Here is a 22,938-nt window from a genome sequence, read left to right as displayed (position 1 = left end):
TAAGGGAGCAGGTACAGTTACCTCATCAAGATCTACTTTCCTCCCACTCACTTCTTTCGAGAGAAACTCCTTCTCTAGAAAGGATCCAAATTTAGCAACAAAAATCTTGCCTTCAGATCTGTGATAGAAGGTGTACCCAATAGTCTCTTTTGGGTATCCTATGAAGATACATTTCTCCGATTTGGGTTCAAGCTTGTCTGGTTGAAGTTTCTTCACATAAGCATCGTAGCCCCATACTTTAAGAAATGACAACTTTGGTTTCTTGCCAAACCACAGTTCATAAGGTGTCGTCTCAATGGATTTTGATGGTGCCCTATTTAACGTGAATGCGGCCGTCTCTAAAGCATAACCACAAAACAATAGCGGTAAATCAGTAAGAGATATCATAGATCGCACCATATTTAGTAAAGTACGGTTACGATGTTTGGACACACCATTTCATTGTGGTGTTCCGGGTGGTGTGAGTTGCCAAACTATTCCGCATTGTTTCAAATGTAAACCAAACTCGTAACTCAAATATTCTCCTCCACGATCAGATCGTAGAAACTTTATTTTTCTTGTTACGATGATTTTCCACTTCACTCTGAAATTCTTTGAACTTTTCAAATGTTTCAGACTTGTGTTTCATTAAGTAGATATACCCATATCTGCTCAAATCATATTTGAAGGTGAGAAAATAACGATATCCGCTGCGAGCCTCAACATTCATTGGACCACATACATCAGTATGTATGATTTCCAACAAGTCTGTTGCTCGCTCCATAGTTTCGGAGAACAGCATTTTAGTCATCTTGCCCATGAGGCACGGTTCGCAAGTACCAAGTGATTCATAATCAAGTGATTCCAGAACTCCATCAGTATGGAGTTTCTTCATGCGCTTTACACCAATATGACCCAAATGGAAGTGCCACAAATAAGTTGCACTATCATTATCAACTCTACATCTTTTGGCTTCAACATTATGAATATGTGTATCAGTACTATCGAGATTTAATAAAAAATAGACCACTCTTCAAGGGTGCATGACCATAAAAGATAGTACTCATATAAATAGAACAACCATTATTCTCTGATTTAAATGAATAACCGTCTCGCATTAAACAAGATCCATATATAATGTTCATGCTCAACACTGGCACCAAATAACAATTATTCAGGTCTAAAACTAATCCTGAAGGTAGATGTAGAGGTAGCGTGCCGACCGTGATCACATCGACTTTGGAACCATTTCCCACGCGCATCGTCACCTCATACTTAGCCAATCTTCGCTTAATCCGTAGTCCCTGTTTCGAGTTGCAAATATTAGCAACAGAACCAGTATCAAATACCCAGGTGCTACTGCGAGCATTAGTAAGGTACACATCAATAACATGTATATCACATATACCTTTGTTCACCTTGCCATCCTTCTTATCCGCCAAATACTTGGGGTAGTTCCGCTTCCAATGACCAGTCTGCTTGCAGTAGAAGCACTCAGTCTCAAGCTTAGGTCCAGATTTGGGTTTCTTCTCTTGAGCAGCAACTTGTTTGCTGTTCTTCTTGAAGTTCCCCTTCTTCTTCCCTTTACCCTTTTTCTTGAAACTGGTGGTCTTATTGACCATCAACACTTGATGCTCCTTCTTGATTTCTACCTCCGCAGCCTTTAGCATTGTGAAGAGCTCGGGAATACTTTTGTCCATCCCTTGCATATTATAGTTCATCACGAAGCTCTTATAGCTTGGTGGCAGTGATTGAAGAATTCTGTCAATGACACTATCATCAGGAAGATTAACTCCCAGTTGAATCAAGTGATTATAATACCCACACATTTTGAGTATATGTTCACTGACAGAACTATTCTCCTCCATCTTGCAGCTATAGAACTTATTGGAGACTTCATATCTCTCAATCCGGGCATTTGCTTGAAATATTAACTTCAACTCCTAGAACATCTCATATGCTCCATGACGTTTAAAACATCGTTGAAGTCCCGGTTCTAAGCCGTAAAGCATGGCACACTGAACTATCGAGTAGTCATCAGCTTTGCTCTGCCAGACGTTCTTAATGTCGTTAGTTGCATCTGCAGCAGGCCTGGCACCCAGCGGTGCTTCCAGGACGTAATTCTTCTGTGCAGCAATGAGGATAATCCTCAAGTTACGGACCCAGTCCGTGTAATTGCTACCATCATCTTTCAACTTATCTTTCTCAAGGAACGCATTAAAATTCAATGCAACAACATCACGAGCCATCTATCTACAACAAACATAGACAAGCAAAATACTATCAGGTAATAGGTTCATGATAAATTTAAGTTCAATTAATCATATTACTAAAGAACTCCCACTTAGACAGACATCTCTCCAGTCATCTAAGAGATCACATGATCCAAATCAACTAAACCATGTCCGATCATCACGTGAGATGGAGTAGTTTGCAATGGTGAACATCACTATGTTGATCATATCTACTATATGATTCACGTTCGACCTTTCGGTCTCCGTGTTCCGAGGCCATATCTGTATATGCTAGGCTCGTCAAGTTTAACCTGAATATTCCGCGTGTGCAACTGTTTTGCACCCGTTGTATTTGAACGTAGAGCCTATCACACCCGATCATCACGTGGTGTCTCAGCACGAAGAACTTTCACAATGGTGCATACTCAGGGAGAACACTTCTTGATAATTACTGAGAGATCATCTTAAAATGCTACCGTCAATCAAAGCAAGATGAGATGCATAAAGGATAAACATCACATGCAATCAATATAAGTGATATGATATGGCCATCATCATCTTGTGCTTGTGATCTCCATCTCCGAAGCACCATCGTGATCACCATCGTCACCGGTGCGACACCTTGATCTCCATCGTAGCATTGTTGTCGTTATGCCATCTATTGCTTCTACGACTATAGCTACCGCTTAGTGATAAAGTAAAGCAATTACAGGGCGCTTGCATTTCATACAATAAAGCGACAACCATATGGCTCCTACCAGTTGCCGATAACTCGGTTACAAAACATGATCATCTCATACAATAAAATATAGCATCACGTCTTGACCATATCACATCACAACATGCCCTGCAAAAACAAGTTAGACGTCCTCTACTTTGTTGTTGCAAATTTTACGTGGCTGCTACGGGCTAGCAAGAACCGTTCTTACCTACGCATCAAAACCACAATGATAGTTTGTCAAGTTAGTGTTGTTTTAACCTTCGCAAGGACCGGGCGTAGCCACACTCGGTTTGACTAAAGTTGGAGAAACAGACAACCACCAGCCACTTGTGTACAAAGCACGTCGGTAGAACCAATCTCGCATAAGCGTACGCGTAATGTCGGTCCGGGCCGCTTCATCCAACAATACCGCCGAACCAAAGTATGACATGATGGTAAGCAGTATGACTTGTATCGCCCACAACTCACTTGTGTTCTACTCATGCATATAACATCTACGCATAAAACCTGGCTCGGATGCCACTGTTGGGGAACATAGTAATGTCAAAAAAATTCATACGCACACGCAAGATCTTGGTGATGCATAGCAACGAGAGGGGAGAGTGTGTCCATGTACTTCTTCACGGCCCGACCGATCAAGCACCGAAACTACGGCACCTCCGAGTTCTAGCACACGTTCAGCTCGATGACATCCCTCGAACTCCAATCTAGCCGAGTGTCGAGGGAGAGTTTCGTCAGCACGACGGCATGGTGACGATCTTGATGTTCTATCGTTGTAGGGCTTCGCCTAAGCACCACTACAATATTATCGAGGAGGACTATGGTGGAGGGGGGTACCGCACACGGCTAAGAGATCAAGAGATCAATTCTTGTGTCTATGGGGTGCCCCCCTGCCCCTGTATATAAAGGAGCAAGGGGGGAGAGGGCGGTCGGCCTAGGAGGGGCACGCAATGGGGAGTCCTACTCCCACCGGGAGTAGGACTCCCTCCTTCCTTGTTGGACTAGGAGAAGGGGGAAGGAAAGGGAGAGGAGGAGAAGGAAAGAGGGGGCCGGCCCCCTTTGCCCTAAACCAATTCGGTTTGGGACGTGGGGGGCGTGCCCCACACGCCCCTTGCTGCCCTCTATTTCCACTAAGACCCATGTAGGCCCATTAAGCCCCCGGGGGGTTCCGGTAACCCCCCGGTACTTCTGTAAAATCCCGATTACACCCGGAACACTTCCGACATCCAAATATAGGCTTCCAATATATCAATCTTCATGTCTCGACCATTTCGAGACTCCTCATCATGTCCGTAATCACATCCGGGACTCCGGACAACCTTCGGTACATCAAAACTCATAAACTCATAATATAACTGTCATTGAAACCTTAAGCGTGCGGACCCTACGGGTTCGAGAACTATGTAGACATGACCGAGACACGTTTCCGGTCAATAACCAATAGCGGAACCTGGATGCTCATATTGGCTCCTACATATTCTACGAAGATCTTTATCGGTCAAACCGCATAACAACATACGTTGTTCCCTTTGTCATCGGTATGTTACTTGCCCGAGATTCGATCGTCGGTATCCCAATACCTAGTTCACTCTCATTACTGGCAAGTCTCTTTACTCGTTACATAATGCACCATTCTGTAACTAACTCATTAGCTGCATTGCTTGCAAGGCTTATAGTGATGTGCATTACCGAGAGGGCCCAGAGATACCTCTCCGACAATCGGAGTGACAAAATCTAATCTCGAAATACGCCAACTCAACATGTACCTTTGGAGACACCTGTAGAGCTCCTTTATAATCACCCAGTTACGTTGTGACGTTTGGTAGCACACAAAGTGTTCCTCCGGTAAACGGGAGTTGCATAATCTCATAGTTGTAGGAACATGTATAAGTCATGAAGAAAGCAATAGCAACATACTAAACGATCAAGTGCTAAGCTAACGGAATGGGTCATGTCAATCACATCATTCTCCTATAATGATGTGATCCCGTTAATCAAATGACAACTCATGTCTATGGTTAGGAAACATAACCATCTTTGATTAATGAGCTAGTCAAGTAGAGGCATACTAGTGACATTAAGTTTGTCTATGTATTCACACATGTATCATGTTTCCAGTTAATACAATTCTAGCATGAATAATAAACATTTATCATGATATAAGGAAATAAATAATAACTTTATTATTGCCTCTAGGGCATATTTCCTTCACGAGCATAACCTGGATCACGTTGACGATCTTGCTTCTCTTGTTTATCATGTTCTGGACGCACGTCTGGAGTCCTGTCAGCTTGTCCGAAGAGCCCTAGGCCAGGCCTTTCTCTTGCCAGGAGGTGAGCCGCATCGGGACTCCGGATCGGAACGGGGGCCGCCGCCCAATTGGTGTTGCGCGGCTCAGTGATGTAGAACCACCCCGACTGCCACCCTTTGACAATCTCCACATAGGAGCCTTTGGGCCAGGTGACATTGGGCATCTTGCCCACCATGGCGCCATTGCACTCTGCTTGTTGGCCGCTCACCACCTTCGGCTTCACATTGAAGGTCTTCAGCCATAGGCCGAAGTGAGGTGGGATACGGAGGAAGGCCTCGCATACGACAATAAATGCCGAGAAGTTGAGGCTAGAGTTGGGGGCCCAATCATGGAAGTCCAGCCCGTAGTAAAACATCAGTCCGCGGACAAACGGGTGGAGAGGGAATCCCAGCCCGTGGACGAAGTGTGTGAGGAACACAACCCTCTCATGGGGCTCTGGGGTAGGGACGATCTGTCCCTTGGCCGGAAGTCGGTGAACGATTTCCTTGGCCAGGTACCCGGCCTTCCGGAGCTCCTTGATGTCCTTCTTGATGGAGGAGGCCATCCACTTGCCTCCTGCTCCGGATCTGGACATGATTGGAGTGCTTTTTTTGGCGGAGAAGGCGAGAACTTGGGCGCTGGAGCTCGAGAATGAATGGGCAGAGGAAGGAGAAGGCGTGGGTGAACAAGTATGAATCCTTATCCCTTTATAAAGGTAGTAAAAGTCATGCGCCTCCCCACTCGCCTTAAAACTTGCCTATTTCCCAAGCGCCGTGCAGATGACACAGTTGGGTTACCCATGCCCGTATTGATGAAAATCTCGTGATAAGGGGACACGATCTCTGCTTTGACAAGACGTGCCAATGAAACCACACCTTGAAATACAGAGCTGTAGGCTAAAACCGGTTCGAATAATGACTGGTTAGTGGTGTGATGTCATGCTACAAAAAGTCATCACAGGATTGGACTCGTTAAATATTATACTCTCTACGGTAGTGTGTGGTACTTGTTTTGCAGAGCCGGACACATTTTCTATGTTCGGAAGGCTATGTTGGAGTATTAGGAGAAGGAGCCCGCCTTCCAATGCCGAAGACAATCTGCGCGTCGTACTTATCGTCATTGAAGCCTGGTTTAGGGGCTACTGGGGGAGTCCTGGATTAAGGGGTCCTCGGACAACCGGACTATATATTGTGGCCGGACTGTTGGACTATGAAGATACAACATAGAAGACTTCGTCCCGTGTCCGGATGGGACTCTCCTTTGCGTGGAAGGCAAGCTTAGCGATTCGGATATGTAGATTCCTTTCTCTGTAACCGACTTTGTACAACCCCAGCCTTCCCCGGTGTCTATATAAACCGGAGGGTGTAGGCTTCTAGGGTTTAGCCACAATAATCGTAATCTCATAGGCTAGACTATTAGGGTTTAGCCATTACGATCTCGTGGTAGATCAACTCTTGTAATACTCATGTTCATCAAGATCAATCAAGAAGGAAGTAAGATATTACCTCCATAGAGAGAGCCCAAACGTGGGTAAACATTGTGTCCCCCGCCTCCTGTTACCATTAACCTTAGACGGACAGTTCAGGACCCTCTACCCGATATCCGCCGGTTTTGACACCGACAGCGTGCCGGCGCTGCCGGCTGGGGGAAGGGGCGGCAGCGGCCGGACTGGAGGAAGGAACTCTTTATTCCAGATTTGTTTTACAGTATCTGTTCGGCTGCAACTAAAATGAACCCTTAAAATGCACTTTTTACAACCCGTATCACGGTTTTGCAGTTTGCGTTTTTGCAGGGTCTGCTAGAGATGCTCTAACACGGTCAAATCCTCTATCTACCACACGATGTTTTTTTAACCAGGGTACCCCACGTCCTGCTAGCTTTTTTTGTGAAGAAGCTTTTATTAATTGAAAGTGATGAACTGGATGTACTACGATGAACTTTCCTTGTCGGTGTTTGCCGGGTCAGGGAAAGTGCGCCCACATGTACGGGAAAAAACTCTGAGGGAGTCAAACCCTTATCTACGTAGCATGAGCCTGCTTTTATAGTCACAAGGGGTCATTATATTGGCTACAAGGTACCGGTACATTATATATGTACAATGAAATACCTATCGCATTAAACGCGCGGCATATGTCTTCATATCCCATTGCCCCAATTGAATGCATATCTTGTCGTAACGTAGTAGACTTTTACGGACACAACACTTTTACCGCGACACGTTGCAGATGAAGTGTCCCCGCACGGTAAAAAGGGGTGATGATCATCTTGGGTGCCACCCAACCTTGTGGAAGCGTGTGCTCTGCTTGACAACTCGCCATGCACCATCCTTGACCGCATCATACCTATACTTAGCCCCGCCACTGTAGCCCTGCGCCTGACAGCCTCTGACTAGTCGTTCACGGCGCAGAAGCCAATGGCGGGGCAATAGTGGATGAGGGAGCTGTCGCCGGGAGGGGGGCGGGCGATAATCTCGTGCGAACGCCCACATATCCGCCCAACAGTGGGGATGCTCTAGACGTTTTTCTCAAAACTAGTAAGTATGCACGTGCAACGCATGTCTCGATCAAAGCAGTCTATGAAATTCATGTGAGTATTGAATTCTGAATTCATATTGAGATTAATTAACTTTAATGTGGCGGAAGCTCTCCTGTTCACAAATATATCAGTACAAAGGGAGTTCCGTTTACAAAAAAAGTCATGAAAAATAGTGATGAATCCATCTAATAGAAGTATCTATGCCGACCATGCAGAGATTTGAATAATAAAAATGAATGATAAAAAAGGTGTCTTCATGAAGCAATACAATCTTGGCACATAGTGTTGGCCTTGTTTCACAGGAGTTGTGTGGGTCATCTGCCTGATTAGGAACATTTGGCTTCAGGCCTTCAATTCTTCATCCCAAATCATTTTCTTTAGTTCCGAAACGATGATAACTTCAGTTACAAGGATAGAATAAAGTGATGGGGGGACTCGAAAAATGTATCATGCAGTGAATGATTCATAGTATGCTCCATAAAGAGTATGCAAGTTAAATTAATTAATTAAACCAACATGATGCAAGGAAACATCATCCTGAAACTGAGCCTAATCTAAACAAACACTTGACAAAGGAAAGCTTAAAATCATGCATAAAGCTAGCTACCATGATGCGCACCTGTGTAGAATCTGAGATGAGCAGAAGCACAAGATCTCTGCCCAAAACCGTCTCCCGGATGTCTCCCAATGTCCCGTTCTCCTCGGTGAGCCGAGCTGCACGTGCTTCCTCAAAAGATTTAGAACCTTTCCTGAGACCGATCTGAAAGCAAAAAGACAGCTTATTAAACATCTGACATGATAGTTCAAAGTACATACCAAATGGGACATAATACCAGCTGTCACATAATTTCCATATTCCAAGTTGTACAATATGAAATGCTCAATTTAAGCAAGAACAAGTAATAAACAGTGCCCAATGCAAGTTATAAAGGTAAAGAAAACAATAAACGTTAGTTGTGGGTGTTTACTCAGGGCTACAAGCAAAAGCTTCAGAGATTTTCACTCAACGCACGGTGAAAACTCAATTCCATGTCTAAAGCTGGAGATACATGAGAATAACAAACCTTAAAGACGATGTCATACTTGGCTTCAACCAAAGAATCTCTCAGGTTCTGGGCCTGCGCTAGACCCTGAAAAAGCACCCCCAAAACATTCTGTGAGCCAGCGACTGATGTGTTGATTCCATGAGTTACAGACTCAAACCCAAGTAGCAGAGTAGAACAAATATGTGTTGAATCTATCACTCAATTTGAACAAACCGACTATATGTATATTCAGGTAGTGTCTCGAGTAGATAGACATGTAAATATCGAGAGTTAGGAAAGAAACAATGCAGCGAGGGGAGCAAACTGAACCTGGGAGCCCCATCCGATTACTCCGATCTGCTTGACGCCCTTGAACGCTTTAGGGAGCAGTGGGAAGAGGTTCCTCCCACCCCTCACCATGTACGGCACGGAACAACACACAGAGAACAAAATGTCAAAAGCCAATCCCGGGGAGGGATAAGGAAAGCGATGGAGTGGCAGTGGTGGTGCATACCTCCTCGTGTCCAGCGAGGGAGACCGTTGAAGACAGCGGTAAAAATGCAGACAACTCTGCTTGATCGAGACATGGTACTTCGAACCGATTAATCATCGACTAAAGTGTTCCACAAGCTCCTGACCTTAATGGTTATAGATAAACATCATGAAAAAGATATTCAACAAAGATATATAAAATAATTATTGAGAGTTGAGAAGTTAAATCAGAATACATCTTCACTAAGACATCTCTAATGATAACACAATTTATTACACAGATCTCATATGCTTCTTTAATTCTGGATGATCTACTTTAATCAAGATTTCCATGGTGAAAATAAGAACTACTCTCACATCCGCACGTAAATATTTTAAATATAGTATTGCAATCTCAAACACATTATTGCAGCAGCAATTATGTTGACATAGCTGTACTATTGCTAGAATTTGTAGTGCAGCAAGTCTGGTGTTTTTTTAGCACTGGCCAGCCATTTTTTTATTAGAGACAGTAATTCTCAATTGAAAGGTAATCTTAGAATATAGAGTCAATGTTTAGCAGTACCTTCTATGGGCAGCCAATCCACGTAAACTGGATAAAAATGGGTTCATACTTCATTCTCCGACTTGAATCAAGGATGGGCTCCTACCGCTTTCCAGTAAAAACAAAATGCAATCCTATCAGTAGTAAACTCAAGGAAGCATCAATACATTAATTTGTGAGAATTTCTGAGTGATGGTGGTAATTTTGTTGCACGTCCTGACTAATACAAATACACCTGAAATACATAACACCCTACCAGAAATCTAAGCTACAAAAACATACGCTTTGTCGACTTTTAATATGTTTCAGACTTTGATTTAAGCCATTCTTAAAATACCAATTCATGTACAAAATTGCATCAAATTGACAAGCATTCGTGGATGCATGAACCTTCATTTTGATGGTCTTGTGAATGCCTGAAATATGAGCGATGGCTGGAGGAAACGTGTTCACTGCAGCATGGGAGCTAAATCACTCCAGCAGATTAGTGCCAAACCTACCTCGTGTGTCCGTAGTCACAGGCCGGCAAGCAGAGCACAGTGATAGTCAGATAGTGGTAGGTGGGCAGAGAGACAAGATCAAATCGACCCACCCAAACCAGAAAAGTCAGCGAATCCATGACGGAAGCGGAGGTGCACGTGCTGGAGCGATCCCGCGTGTCGTCGGCGGCAGGGATGCCGTCTCCGAAGCTCCCCATCACCTCTTCGACGACGACGCATGGGTCTTCACGGACCCTGTCGAGCGCCTCTTCTTCTACTCTCTTGTCGACCCGGCCGCCGCGTTCCCTCTGCCCGCTGCCTTCCTGCCGCACGCGCTCACCCACTTCTTTCCGCTCGCCGGCACCCTCAGCCCCGCCGTTCGCTGCTTCTCCTACTCCAGCGAACACGATGCGCTCGACCTCGTCCTTGCAAGTCAACGGAGGACTTCAACCAGCATCTATATGAGATTACACCTCCTTTGCTGCATCCAGATGGTAGTAGCTTGAGTATTACAATATTAAATTGAAATATGGTTCAACTTCAAAATAAACAAGTCTGGCAATCAACTTCATGATCCATTCAATTTTTCCGTAAATACACATCTATTGTTCTAACTTCTAAGATTCAGGCCTCACCTCCCTGCATGAGATCAAGATCCCAATCCTCTCCAATCTGCCGTGACAGAGTCAACTCCACCGACCTCCCACAGATAACACGGACATAGTTGACTGTTCGAGGATAGAACCTAAGGCGTACATACATAAGTTGCCCACAGTGATGCCTGAATCTGTTTTCGCGGCATACGATTCCCACTTAAAGTGAGCATGTGCTCGGGAATATGCGTGCTTGCAAACACTTGTAGGTGCATCATGCTATGGCCTAAAGCCCTTCACTACAGGACCTAATTCCGTTTGATGCTGTAACCATTAGGGATCCAAAAATCAACTCGAAAATTAGTCAAAGACCTTGTGAGATTAATATTCCACTTACTGGGATCAACTATAAAAATCAGCTAGGTTGATTTGTACAACAAATTGCAAGATGATTACTCAGATAAATAAATAAGCGTAAAAGGATGTGGCCAGATAGATTCATCTAATTTTTATGGTTTGTCAGGATATGTCCAGATCGATTCATCAGCAAATAAACTCCATAGAAAAAAGCACTCGAACCAACGAAAGCCAGCACGGGACTGATTCCTACTAAGTTGTGTATCTATGATGTGGCTGGCCTGGGCGACCATGGGACTGGTGTGGGTTGGGGTGGAGGTGGGGATCAGCAGCAGCAATTCTTCTGTGGTCTCGCATCGGATCCCATGCCGCAGTAGCACCTCCGTCTATGGCAGAGTCAACGCGAGCGAGGAGGGCGGACGGATCCCGCATTGGTGTCGATGCATCGGTTCAGTGCTGGTTGCCGGGAGCCTCAGTGGCCACCGGAGGCGCGTGGCAGCAGCGCGAGAGCACGGAGGGGCGGCGGCCGAGCGCGGAGGGGCGCGCCTGCCCTGCCCACGAGGGGGTCGTGGCGGCGGCCGAGCGCGGAGGGCGCCGTGGGGGAGGCAAGGTGGGCCGATAATTTGTTTCCTTTTTGCGTGCCTTGAGTGCGTGATTGTAGCCGAGGAGTTGCGGACGTAGGACATCAGACAATTACGCTTTGAGGGAAAACGTACTTAGCGGACGATTTTTTGATAGAGTATGATTCGTCAGTTCGCTCGTTTAATAGTAGTATAAATATAAATTAAACTAGCGTCGGTTGTTAGATGAGCGTACATATGGACGAGAAATACCTAACGTTTTGGTCATGTGCTGCTTTACCTCGAAGGCGTTATACACGTGCCCTTCACAGACAGCACACCAGCTGCCACACCCGCACCAGTCCCATATCACTCTGTCGAGCAGATGAGATCAACAGCTCAGAGGGAGCTCCCCGCACTCCTCTTCCTCCTCCGCTTGCTACTTCCAATCAAGTAATCCATCCCATCCATGGTCGCAAGCCCCCACGCAGCAGCGGCACTATCTCCGCACTCAGCCCGCCGGTAGCCCTCCTCCCGCGGACACATGGCCTGGAGGCGGCTCGCCTCCCACTCCCGCCGCTGCCCCGTCCCCATCATCCCCGCCGCCCCGCGGCCCGCGGCGCCGCGCCCAACGGCGGGACCCGCCGCGGCCACGCCGCCGCTGCGCCGTCTCCTCCTCCCCCTCTCCCCGCCCCGCTTCGCAACCGTCGCCGCCGCCGTCTCGCCCGCGCGGCTGTTCCACGGAAGGAGCAGGTGGCTCGCGAGCGACGCCTCCGCCTGCGCGGCGAGGGAGCCCTCCGCCGAGCTGGTGGAGGTGCCCCTGGCGCAGACGGGGGAGGGGATCGCCGAGTGCGAGCTGCTGCGCTGGTTCGTCAGCGAGGTGCGCCTCATCTCATCTACGCCGCCTCCTTCCCTTTGTCACTGCCTGCTTCCATTTCGAACTCTGCTTCGGGAAATGTTTTGGGGAATTCTACTGTCAGTTGCGATGCACACTAGTAGCAAATCACTATGTAGTTTGAGCATGTTGAGGTTCGATCCCTTGTCGGTTGCCCGATTGGGATGGTGTTTGCTTCGCCTATAATCTGAACTAGTATAAGATAGTGCTCCTGCCTATAATCTGAAGAATGTGCTGCTCGATTCGAACCCAATCTTGTCTGTTTTGTGTTTATTTCTTTACTTGCATCTCGATTTGGGGGTTGTTCTTTGACTTGCTCATTTGGCAGGGCGACCAAGTAGATGAATTTCAGCAGCTCTGTGAGGTACAGAGCGACAAAGCAACCATTGAAATTACAAGTCGTTTCAAGGGAACAGTACATCAGATTCAGTTTGCCCCTGGTGACATAGTAAAGGTAGCTTCGGATGATTACCAGTTTACAGTATAAAATTTTCCTTTTATTGTTGATACTGGTATTCCTTTTTTATTAGATGGTGGAATGCTGCTAATATTATTATTCCTCTGGGAGTCCTTTCAGTCTGAATAGATTTATTTGACTGTCTCCTTAATTTTCTGAAGTCAATGTGTGCTTCTTAGGTCGGTGAAACCTTACTTAAGATGATTGTCAACGGCAGTCAAGTTGTACCTCATGATAGCCTAGCTTCATCCCCTGACATTCAACCTGGAGCGGATACTTCTACAAGTCCTTCAAGGGAAGGCAATGCTCCTCGTGGGTCTCTCTCCACACCAGCCGTCAGGCATCTAGTGAAGCAGTATGGGCTCAACATAGATGATATTCAGGGTACGGGAAGAGATGGTAGAGTTTTGAAAGAAGATGTGCTGAATTACGCTGCCAGCAAGGGCCTTCTCCAGGAGGCGCCATCAGCTTTGGAAGAGAATGTTGGTCAAGTTGAGTTACCGGAGGGTGGGAAACCGTTACTTGATCCACATTTTTATGAAGATAAGAGAATTCCTCTCAGGTATTACAACATTCTTTTATAACCTGCTTTGACATGGTTGGCCATATACATAACCACTGCAGTCCATAACGGGAACATGTCTTTCTTCAGGGGATACCAGAGAGCAATGGTGAAATCAATGAGCCTGGCTGCAAAAGTACCACATTTTCATTATCTGGAGGAAATAAACTGTGATGCTCTTGTACAACTTAAGGCATCATTTCAAAAGGAGAATAAAGATCAAGATGTCAAGCACACCTTCCTTCCATTCCTCATAAAATCTCTTTCTCTGGCACTGAGTAAATATCCATTGTTGAACAGCTCTTTCATTGAAGAAACAAATGAAGTTATTCTCAAAGGTATGCAACCTCTGAGTTTCCACTCTTGTCGCCATCATCCTGGAAAATGATCTTAAAACAATTCAGGCCGGTCACTCAGGGGTAGGAGTTTGGAAGCGGAGGATATTATATCTTATCCTTGGTTTTCTTTGTGCGTGCCTATAAGTAAACCAGGAAATTCCACCTGTCAAACCGTGCAGCTCTCCTTATTAACCAACCTCTAACAAAAAAAACCATGCACTGCTACTGTTGGTCTGGATGTTCTCCAATTACCATGTCTTATAGGCTAGATTTCGTTTTATTTATTTGCTAATTTGCAATAAGCCAAGAAAAAATTTCTCCACAAAAAAAGTTTTCAATAAGATAGGAAACGTGATTTCTAAATAATACTGTTAGATTGTTTCTTCCTTCCAAAGTGCGCCATATAAAGACATTTATGTGATTATTTCACTGCAAACTACCTTTTGTGCTGAAGGTATCATGACACTGGTTTGTAATTTATGTATTAGGATTCCATAACATCGGAGTAGCTATGGCTACAGAACAGGGATTAGTGGTGCCAACCATCAAGAAAGTCCAGTCACTTTCTATATTGGAGGTCAGCAACAATTCTTTTCTCCCTTAATTCATGATAAATTTGTATGCTAAAAAGTAATAATGTATTCAGATGACAACCTAGACAAATTTTGGAAAGATTTGCAGTTAGGCTCCCTATTAGACTGAATATTTCCGCAAACGATTGACTATAAACCTGTAGTCCATTTTTTGTTTGCGGGAAATAACTTGTATTAACCTGAGTCCATTCAATCACATCTTCATTGGGACATAGTTTCTTTTGTGACTTGCCTGCCCAATATTTTTTCCATGATTACACCAGATCACAAAGGAATTGTCAAGATTACATGAGATGGCACTGCAAAACAGACTAAGCACCAACGATATCACCGGTGGAACCATAACACTGAGCAACATAGGCGCCATCGGTGGCAAGTTTGGCTCTCCTGTTCTCAACCTGCCCGAAGTTGCGATCATTGCGCTCGGCCGCATCCAGAAGCTCCCTCGCTTTGATGATGAAGAAAACGTTTACCCGTCCTCGACAATCAATGTACGATCATTGCCGTACATACATACCTAGCGCTGGGCTTACATCGCTTTGCACTTGCACTTACTCGGGACATCCTGTTGTATGCCATGCAGGTGACCGTTGGAGCCGATCACAGAGTCGTCGACGGTGCCACGGTTGCAAGGTTTTGCAACGAGTGGAAAAGCCTGGTGGAAAAGCCAGAGCTGCTCTTGCTGCACATGCGATGATCCAGCAAGTTACCTGGATGCAGAGGGCCGCTCGGTCGAATTCCAAAGATGCTGAAATTCAGGCACTCTGCCATCTGAAGTTCAGATGCAAACGTATGGAATGCCAGGTTGGTAGATAGGGCCATAAAGAGTCAATCAACTCAAGTATATATGTAACTAATAATTGATTGACGTGACCTGTTTTATGCAAGCTATGTGATCACCGTGTGAATATTTGTATATTACATTGGAAATAAAGCTACAGAAGCAAAATTCATGTGGAAGTGTCAAAAGTAGATGTGGGAGCCAAAGTGTCATTCTAGTCTCCGAGCTCATATACACCTGCAATGAACAAAAAAAATAGGAAAACAAAAATATTTTGAATTTTTTGCAACAAACATTGCTTTGTTTTCTGCCTGCATATAATTTCGTGATGATATGTTATTCATGAATGTGTGGGTAAATAATCAGTGATCCAAACTGCTTTTAAAAAAACTTCTGTAACATTCATCCATGTTTATAAAAAATAATTTTTATTTTCTTTACTACTCCCTTCGTCCCTAATTACTTGTTGCGGACATGGATAAAAATAGATGTATCTAGAACTAAAAATGCGTATAGATACATCCATTTATGCGACAATTAATTCCGGACTGAGGGAGTACCTTTTTATATTTTATTGTTCATCCAGTTGCATCTTCACCTGTGAACAGAAACTCCATGCCTGGGAGTATACCTGGCCATCCCTCGGGCCGGACCTAACCAAGCCCAGCATAGAAAACCCAGGCCCGGGCCGGGCGTCGGGCCTAGAAATCAGGCCCAAGCCTAGCCTATTAGTGTAAAAGCCCGTCGGGCCTTGGGCTGGGCCTTTTCATTAAATCGAAAATATGGAGGGCTTGGACCCGGCCCAGGCTTCAGGCTCAAAATCAACGCTGAGGTCCAGCCTGTGAGCAGTATCAGGCTGGGCCGGGTCGGGTTGGGCTGCCCATGGCCAGGTATATCTGGGAGTGGATTTTTCCTCTCCTTTTTTTTGAGGACCGGGAGTGGATTTTGTTGGTAGGTTGAGTAAGGTTGGATACAGTTGGACCGGGCTTAATTGCAGATGACAGTCAATAAAAGGTCAAAATTGGATACATTTTGGACCGTGAAATTGGATAGCCCAGTGTCCATTGTATTGTTGCCTCTTGTACAGTGCATTGTGGGCGCATCTTTGTCTCGCTGTATGCGAGACGAAAGAATCTATCACCGTACATGGCCCGGCCCATCACGGGAGGTGCGCTGTCTTCCTATCACAGTTTTTTTCTTTTTCTGTTTTATTACTTTTATGTATCTTTATGAAATGGAACCATATTTTCTAAAAAAGATTAAAAATGTATCACACATTTAAAAAAATTGATATAGTATAAAATAATGTTAATAGCATTCAAAGGCGTCTGTGATATTTAAAATTTGTTTACAAGTTTGATAAAAATGTTTGTGACCTTTTTTAAAATTTTATACAATGTAAACCAATGTTGAAATAATTCATAAAAAATGTGGTATACCATTAAAACATGTTTAATACATTTTGAAGAAATGTGCACTTGTTTCAAAAAATATTTGTGACATTTCTTTAAAAGTATGTAAATGTAAGAAAATGTTTGCGTAGTATAAAAAATATTTTGTGCCATTAAATAAAATGATCAATGTGTATTTGAATTTTTGCTAACATGTGCTCATAGAAAGTTTCAAAAAACTTATTTCAAAAAACCAACATCATGTATTTAAAAAATGTTCAATGTCAGTCAAAAAAATATTCCACATATATACTAAAAATGTGTAGCAAGGAACTATGGAGCCAAGGGAGTGCAATGTGTATTGAAAAAAATACACATGTAAAAGAAAAAGGGGGAAAGGAAAAAAATCCAAAAGAAAACTAATTAATAAAAAGCCCAGTAAAAACCAAAGAGAACCAATGGAAAGGAAACACAAAAAAACAATCAGGTAAATGTTACTAAAGCCGATCCTAAAAAGAAGTACTAAAGCCAGTCTAAACATGTAAATCAATACATGACTAGTAGAACGTCCGTGCGTTGCTACGGGCTACAATGCTTATAAATGAATCGAACAAATGATAAAGGTCGTCTCCGAGGCCAAAGCTCATTTCTTCCTCGTACGTTCGAGTGTGTTCAGACATCAAACGGGTGCTCAGATTTTCAACACATAGAGAGGAAACTCGATATTATTGGGATATGTAAAAACATATGTCCCTCTCTCATAATAATTTTCAGTAGCATCATGAATGGATTCAACAATATAACTTTCACATAAAGCATTCTTTCATGATTTACAAGCATAGATATTTTTGTACTCTCCACATAAGCAAATTTATTCTCATTCATAGTAGTGGGAGCAAACTCAACAAAATAACTATTATGTGAGGCATAATCCAATTAAAAATTAAAATCAAGATGACAAGTTTCATGGTTATCATTATTCTTTATAGCATACATTTCATCATAATAATCATCATAGATAGCAACTTTGTTCTCATAATCAATTGGAACCTTTTCTGAAATAGTGGATTCATCACTAAATAAAGTCATGACCTCTCCAAATCCACTTTTATCAAAATTGAGAAAAGATTCGACACCCTCCAAAATAGTGGGATCATTACTTCCTAAAGTTGACACTCTTCGAAACCCACTTTCATCAAAATAATCATCATAAATAGGAGGCGTGCTTTCATTATAATAAATTTTCTCATCAAAACTTGGGGGACTAAAAATATCATCTTCATCAAACATAGCATCCCCAAGCTTATGGCTCTGCATATCATTAGCAACATGGATATTCAAAGAATTCATACTAACAACATTGAAATCATGCTCATCATTCAAAGACTTAGTGCCAAACTTTTTATTGACTTCTTCTTTTAACACTTTGGCACAATTTTTCGATCCATCATTTTCAAGCAGGTGTGACGCCCGGATAATTAAGCTACAGTAATTCTCTGTTAATGGTGCCACATCATCACATTATTGTTGCTAATCTTCACTTGATCCAAATCACTGTTCATATTCAAGTCAAATATAAAGTCAGAATTCAAATTTGTCAAACATGCAAATAAAAGTATGGCAAATATTCCATAGCCAATTATGGTGCTGACCCAACATTTTTTTTTGCAGAAGTATATAAATGCTCTTTTGTAAGTATAACAGTGGCTAAAAACAATTACTAAATGCTTTATAAAATTATAAAAATACTAACTAGCTTATTTAAGTGCCAACTTAAACGTGGCAGAGGCCTAATTTGTGACACAATTTTTAAGTGCAAGAATTGTGTTATACAAAACTAAAAATAAAATAAAACTAAAAGAAAACATAAACTATCTAAACTAAAAAAAAACTATAAAACCCCCCTGCTTCCCCTGGGCCAAACCCCCCCTCCCCGGTCCATTTGGCCGCAGCCAAGTCGGCCCACTCAAACCCCCTCGCCCCCTTTCCTATTCCTCGGGCGCGTCCGACTGAGCGCCCGCGCGCGCTCGTCGTCGCCTGACCCTCTTGTCAGCGACGCCCGGGAGGATAAGGTCGCCAGCACCCCTCCCCACTCTCTCCAAAATATCTCCACCCACTCCCCACTTGCCCTCTTCTCCCCTTCTCCACCTATCCCTCTCCATCGATCTGGAGAGGAGGCCGACGCGGTCGCCGCCGCGCCCGCTTCGATCCAGCGCCCAGCAGCCATCCCGCGCCTCTCCATCGTGCCCACCGGCTCCGTCCTACTCCCCTACGTCGTCTGCGCCATCGGGCTCGAGCCGGGCGCCTCTCCTTCGAGCGGGGCGAGGTCGTCTTCAACCTCGAGTCGCCGCAGCTTCCGTCGTTGTTTCGGCCACCTCGAGCCTCCCCCAAGCCCACTTTAGCACATCAGCAGGAGCCCGGTGAGCACCACGTCCGGTCCCTCTGTCGCTGCCCTCCTTGTAAGCCGTAGCTCACGCCGAAGCTCGTCGCCGTGCTCCTGGAACGCCAGGGAGGCGCGTGCACCCCCAGTTCAACTCTGATGAGCCCCTGGGCTCGATCCCGAGGCCTCCATGCTCCTGTCGCCAGCATCACACCTCGCAGCTCCGCAGCACCGATGCTCGCCGGTCGTCCCGTCCGCCCCACTGCTGCCGGTGCCTGCAGCTCATTCCGCCCACGTGACCCCGCGTCGCCCTCCCTGCAGCCATGACCTGCCCCGTGCATCACCGATGCGGCGCCGCTCGCCCCCGCTCCCCGTCGCGCTCTCGCCGAACAACCCCGCGCCCACGCCCGCAGACCCGAGCTCCTTCGTCGCCGGCTGCAACCCGCTGCTCGCCTTGGGCCGCTTTGCTCAATGTTGGCGCCTCAGCAGATTGCCTCCGCACCCCCCTCATCTGATGCGCCACCTTGTGGGCTCTCCAACACGCTCGTCGGCGCCCCCAACGGCCGCCGGAGTTGGCCGGCCGGAGCCCTCCGCCAGCGCCCTCTGTTGCCCCTCGGATGCGGGCGCCAGCACCCGCCCGCCCGATAGCCTACTGCCTGCTATGGCCTATGGGCCTTTGACAGATGGGGCCCACGCCCCACTAGTAAAAGAAAAAGAAAAAGAAACTAAAATTAGTTAAAATTAATTAATTAATTAATTAATGAGTTAATTAACTTAATTAATCCAGACAGTTAACCTGCTAATTACCTGATAATTAACTTTTAATCTGTAATTAGTTAGATAGGTGTAGGACAGGCGGGTCCCACCCTTGTTGACCAGTCAAATGTCAACTGGGTCCCCCTGGCCCACTTGTCAGCCATTGGGTACACTTTTGTGTACACTGTGCTGGGTGTGCCTAGCATTTTAGCATTTATTTTCGTATTAAAATTAATTTCAGAATGTTAATAAAACTTTGAAAATTAATAGAAAATAAACTGTAGCTCGCATGAAAAAGTTTTATACATGAAAGTTGCTCAAAATTTCGAGACGAATCCGAATACGCAGTCCGTTCATCTTTCACACATCTATAGCATAGCGAACCTGCAAACTTTCTCCTCCATTTCATCTGTCCGAAAATGCCGGACTTCGGGAAAACTTTCCCGGATATTATCAACCTTCGCCGGTATCGTGCAGTACCGCGTTAAAACACGTCTAGCTCTGCCTGCTGTCCTGTTATACACTTGCTTGCTATGTATTTACTGTTTCTTCCCCCTCTTCTCTCCGGTAGACCCCGAGACCGCTGCCGATGCCGCTGATCGATTACGTCACCGACGACCCTCCTTCTCGTTTGAGCAACCAGGCAAGCCCCCCCCCTTTGATCATCTCGATATCGCCCATTCTATACTCTCATGCTTGCATTAGATTTTGCTACTGTTATTGTTTGCTCCTATTCTGATGCATAGCCTTCTTTTGTACCTGCTTATCGTTACCTACCTGCTTATCCTAAACTGCTTAGTATAGGTTGGTTAGTGATCCATCAGTGACCCCCACCTTGTCCTTATTGCCCCTACTTCATCACCGATGACTCGATCAGTGTGATCGACGACCAGAGCCCAACACCTCACATCTCATCACGCCCCTTTTGTTGCTCGACTCTGCAGATCTACTATCGAGTGCCGAGGGTGATCCCTCATAACGCACTCCTGGTAATAATTCTGTAGTGTAGCTATTCGGTCGTGGTCATCGAGGGTGATTTACTCTTTCACCATTCCCGAAACGGCTCTGTCGTTCAACACCTCAAGTGTGAACCTCGAGGGTGGTCCCTCTTACGTTCACCTTGATGATTACATTGAGTGGAATCCTCCGTGGGTGATTCCTCGGGTTTTCCCCTTGATGCCTGGACACACGGTTACAATGACTTTACTTGAGACCTTGGTGGAAGTCGGGCGGGCCCGGAGAGCACCCACAAGATCATGACGTGGCATGGCCGGACATTCTAGGCCCTTGTCGTAAGTCCACGAGACAGGGCGACGGGGTCACTTTCGATCGTGAGTCTCTGCTCGTCTCCGCAAGCTAATAGTACACCATGGTTTGGGTATTTGTTCTGAGTTGGCCTCTAGCCTTTACGCACCAACCACCACGTGAGAATAGTTATGGGCCTCGACGTCGCATTATCAGCCGAAGCTTTGTCAGACGTCCAGTTCAGCAGTGCGGTACGGCTGGGCCGGCACCATCCTGTAGTGGTGCAGCCTGGTCCACCCTGCTCGCAACGACCCGGAGTGCAACGGGCGATGGGCCCAGACCCCGGAGTGCTTAGGAGGTAGATCGGAGGGGACCTCTCTGCTGAGCCTAGGTAGGGCTGTGACGTATTGATCTTCCGAGGCCGGGCATTGACCCCAGAAAGGTGTGTCCGGCCAGAGTGATCGAGCGTGTTGGAAAACATGGTGCACCCCTGCAGGGAAGCTTATCTATTAATAGCCGTGTCCACGGTAACAGACGTTCAGACTTATATCCTGATCTTATACAACTACAAATGGATACTTGAGATATGTGGCTCCAGGATTGCTTTCTCGCAGGGAGTCGAGGAAGGATCTCTGGGCCCTAATGTTACAACATGCTTGTTAAATATAAACTGCTATTCTTTACTCTTCTACATGCTGCAAGATGCTCGGAGCTGCGTGAAGATGCTAGTCTTTGATAGGCTAGGCTTTCCCCCTCTATTCTAGCATTCTGCAGTTCAGTCCACAGATACAACCCTTCCATTTGATACAAATGCATACTTAGTATAGATCTGATGCTTGCGAGTACTTTGGATGAGTACTCACGGTTGCTTTGCTACCCCTTTTTCCCCTTCTATCTTATTTCCGGTTGGTGCAACCAGATGGTGGATCCTTGGAGCCAGATGCCACCACCGATGGATGCTACTACGTGGAGGCCGTCGACGACCAGGAGTAGTTAGGAGGTCCCAGGCAGGAGGCCTTGCCTCTTCGATCGTGTTGCTTTTGTGCTAGCCTTCTTAAGGCATCCTTGTTAAACTTATGTCTGTACTCAGATATTGTTGCTTCCGCTGACTCTCTTGTGTATCGAGCTATGTATTCGAGCCCTCGAGGCCCCTGGCTTGTAATATAAAGCTTGTATTATTTTATTTGTGTCTAGAGTTGTGTTGTGATATCTCCCCGTGAGTCCCTGATCTTGATCGTACACATTTGCGTGTATGATTAGTGTACGGTCAAATCGGGGGCGTCACAGCAGGACATTATAAAGATGAATTATATGTGGCAACCTCAATTCCTTTTTTTGTAGTTTTCTTTTTAAAACCAAACTAGTGATAAAACAAGAAACTAAAAGATTCAATTGCAAGATCTAAAGATATACCTTCAAGCACTCACCTCCTCGGGCAATGACGCCTGAAAAGAGCGTGATGTCTACTATGCAACCTTTCTTCTTGCAGACTCGTGTTGGGTCTCCAAGCATATAGTTTGTAGGACAGTAGCAAATTTTCCTCAAGTGGATGACATAAGGTTTACCAATCCGTGAGAAGCTTAGGTTGAAGATGGTCTCTCTCAAACAACCCTGCAACCAAATACAAAAAATCTCTTGTGTCCCCAACACACCCAATACAATGGCAAATTGTATAGGTGCACTAGTTCGGCAAAGAGATGGCGATACAAGTGTAATATGGATAATAGGTAT

At 45.2% G+C, this 22,938-nt stretch overlaps 1 protein-coding gene across 1 annotated transcript; it reads left to right on the top strand.

Annotated features, from left to right (window-relative positions):
* The first annotated feature begins 12,174 nt into the window (after positions 1–12,174).
* Positions 12,175–15,614, top strand: LOC119362147 (lipoamide acyltransferase component of branched-chain alpha-keto acid dehydrogenase complex, mitochondrial-like). The gene is made up of 7 exons (XM_037627344.1): positions 12,175–12,689; positions 13,033–13,158; positions 13,341–13,723; positions 13,814–14,061; positions 14,550–14,638; positions 14,918–15,145; positions 15,238–15,614. Exons 1-7 carry the CDS (start codon positions 12,354–12,356, stop codon positions 15,349–15,351), a joined length of 1,524 nt encoding a protein of 507 aa, XP_037483241.1. The 5' UTR covers positions 12,175–12,353; the 3' UTR covers positions 15,352–15,614.
* The last annotated feature ends 7,324 nt before the right edge of the window (positions 15,615–22,938 follow it).

This window comes from Triticum dicoccoides, chromosome 2B (genome assembly GCF_002162155.2).
Source record: "Triticum dicoccoides isolate Atlit2015 ecotype Zavitan chromosome 2B, WEW_v2.0, whole genome shotgun sequence".
Classification (NCBI taxonomy): domain Eukaryota; kingdom Viridiplantae; phylum Streptophyta; class Magnoliopsida; order Poales; family Poaceae; genus Triticum; species Triticum dicoccoides.
This window is presented reverse-complemented; position numbering and strand designations above follow the sequence as displayed.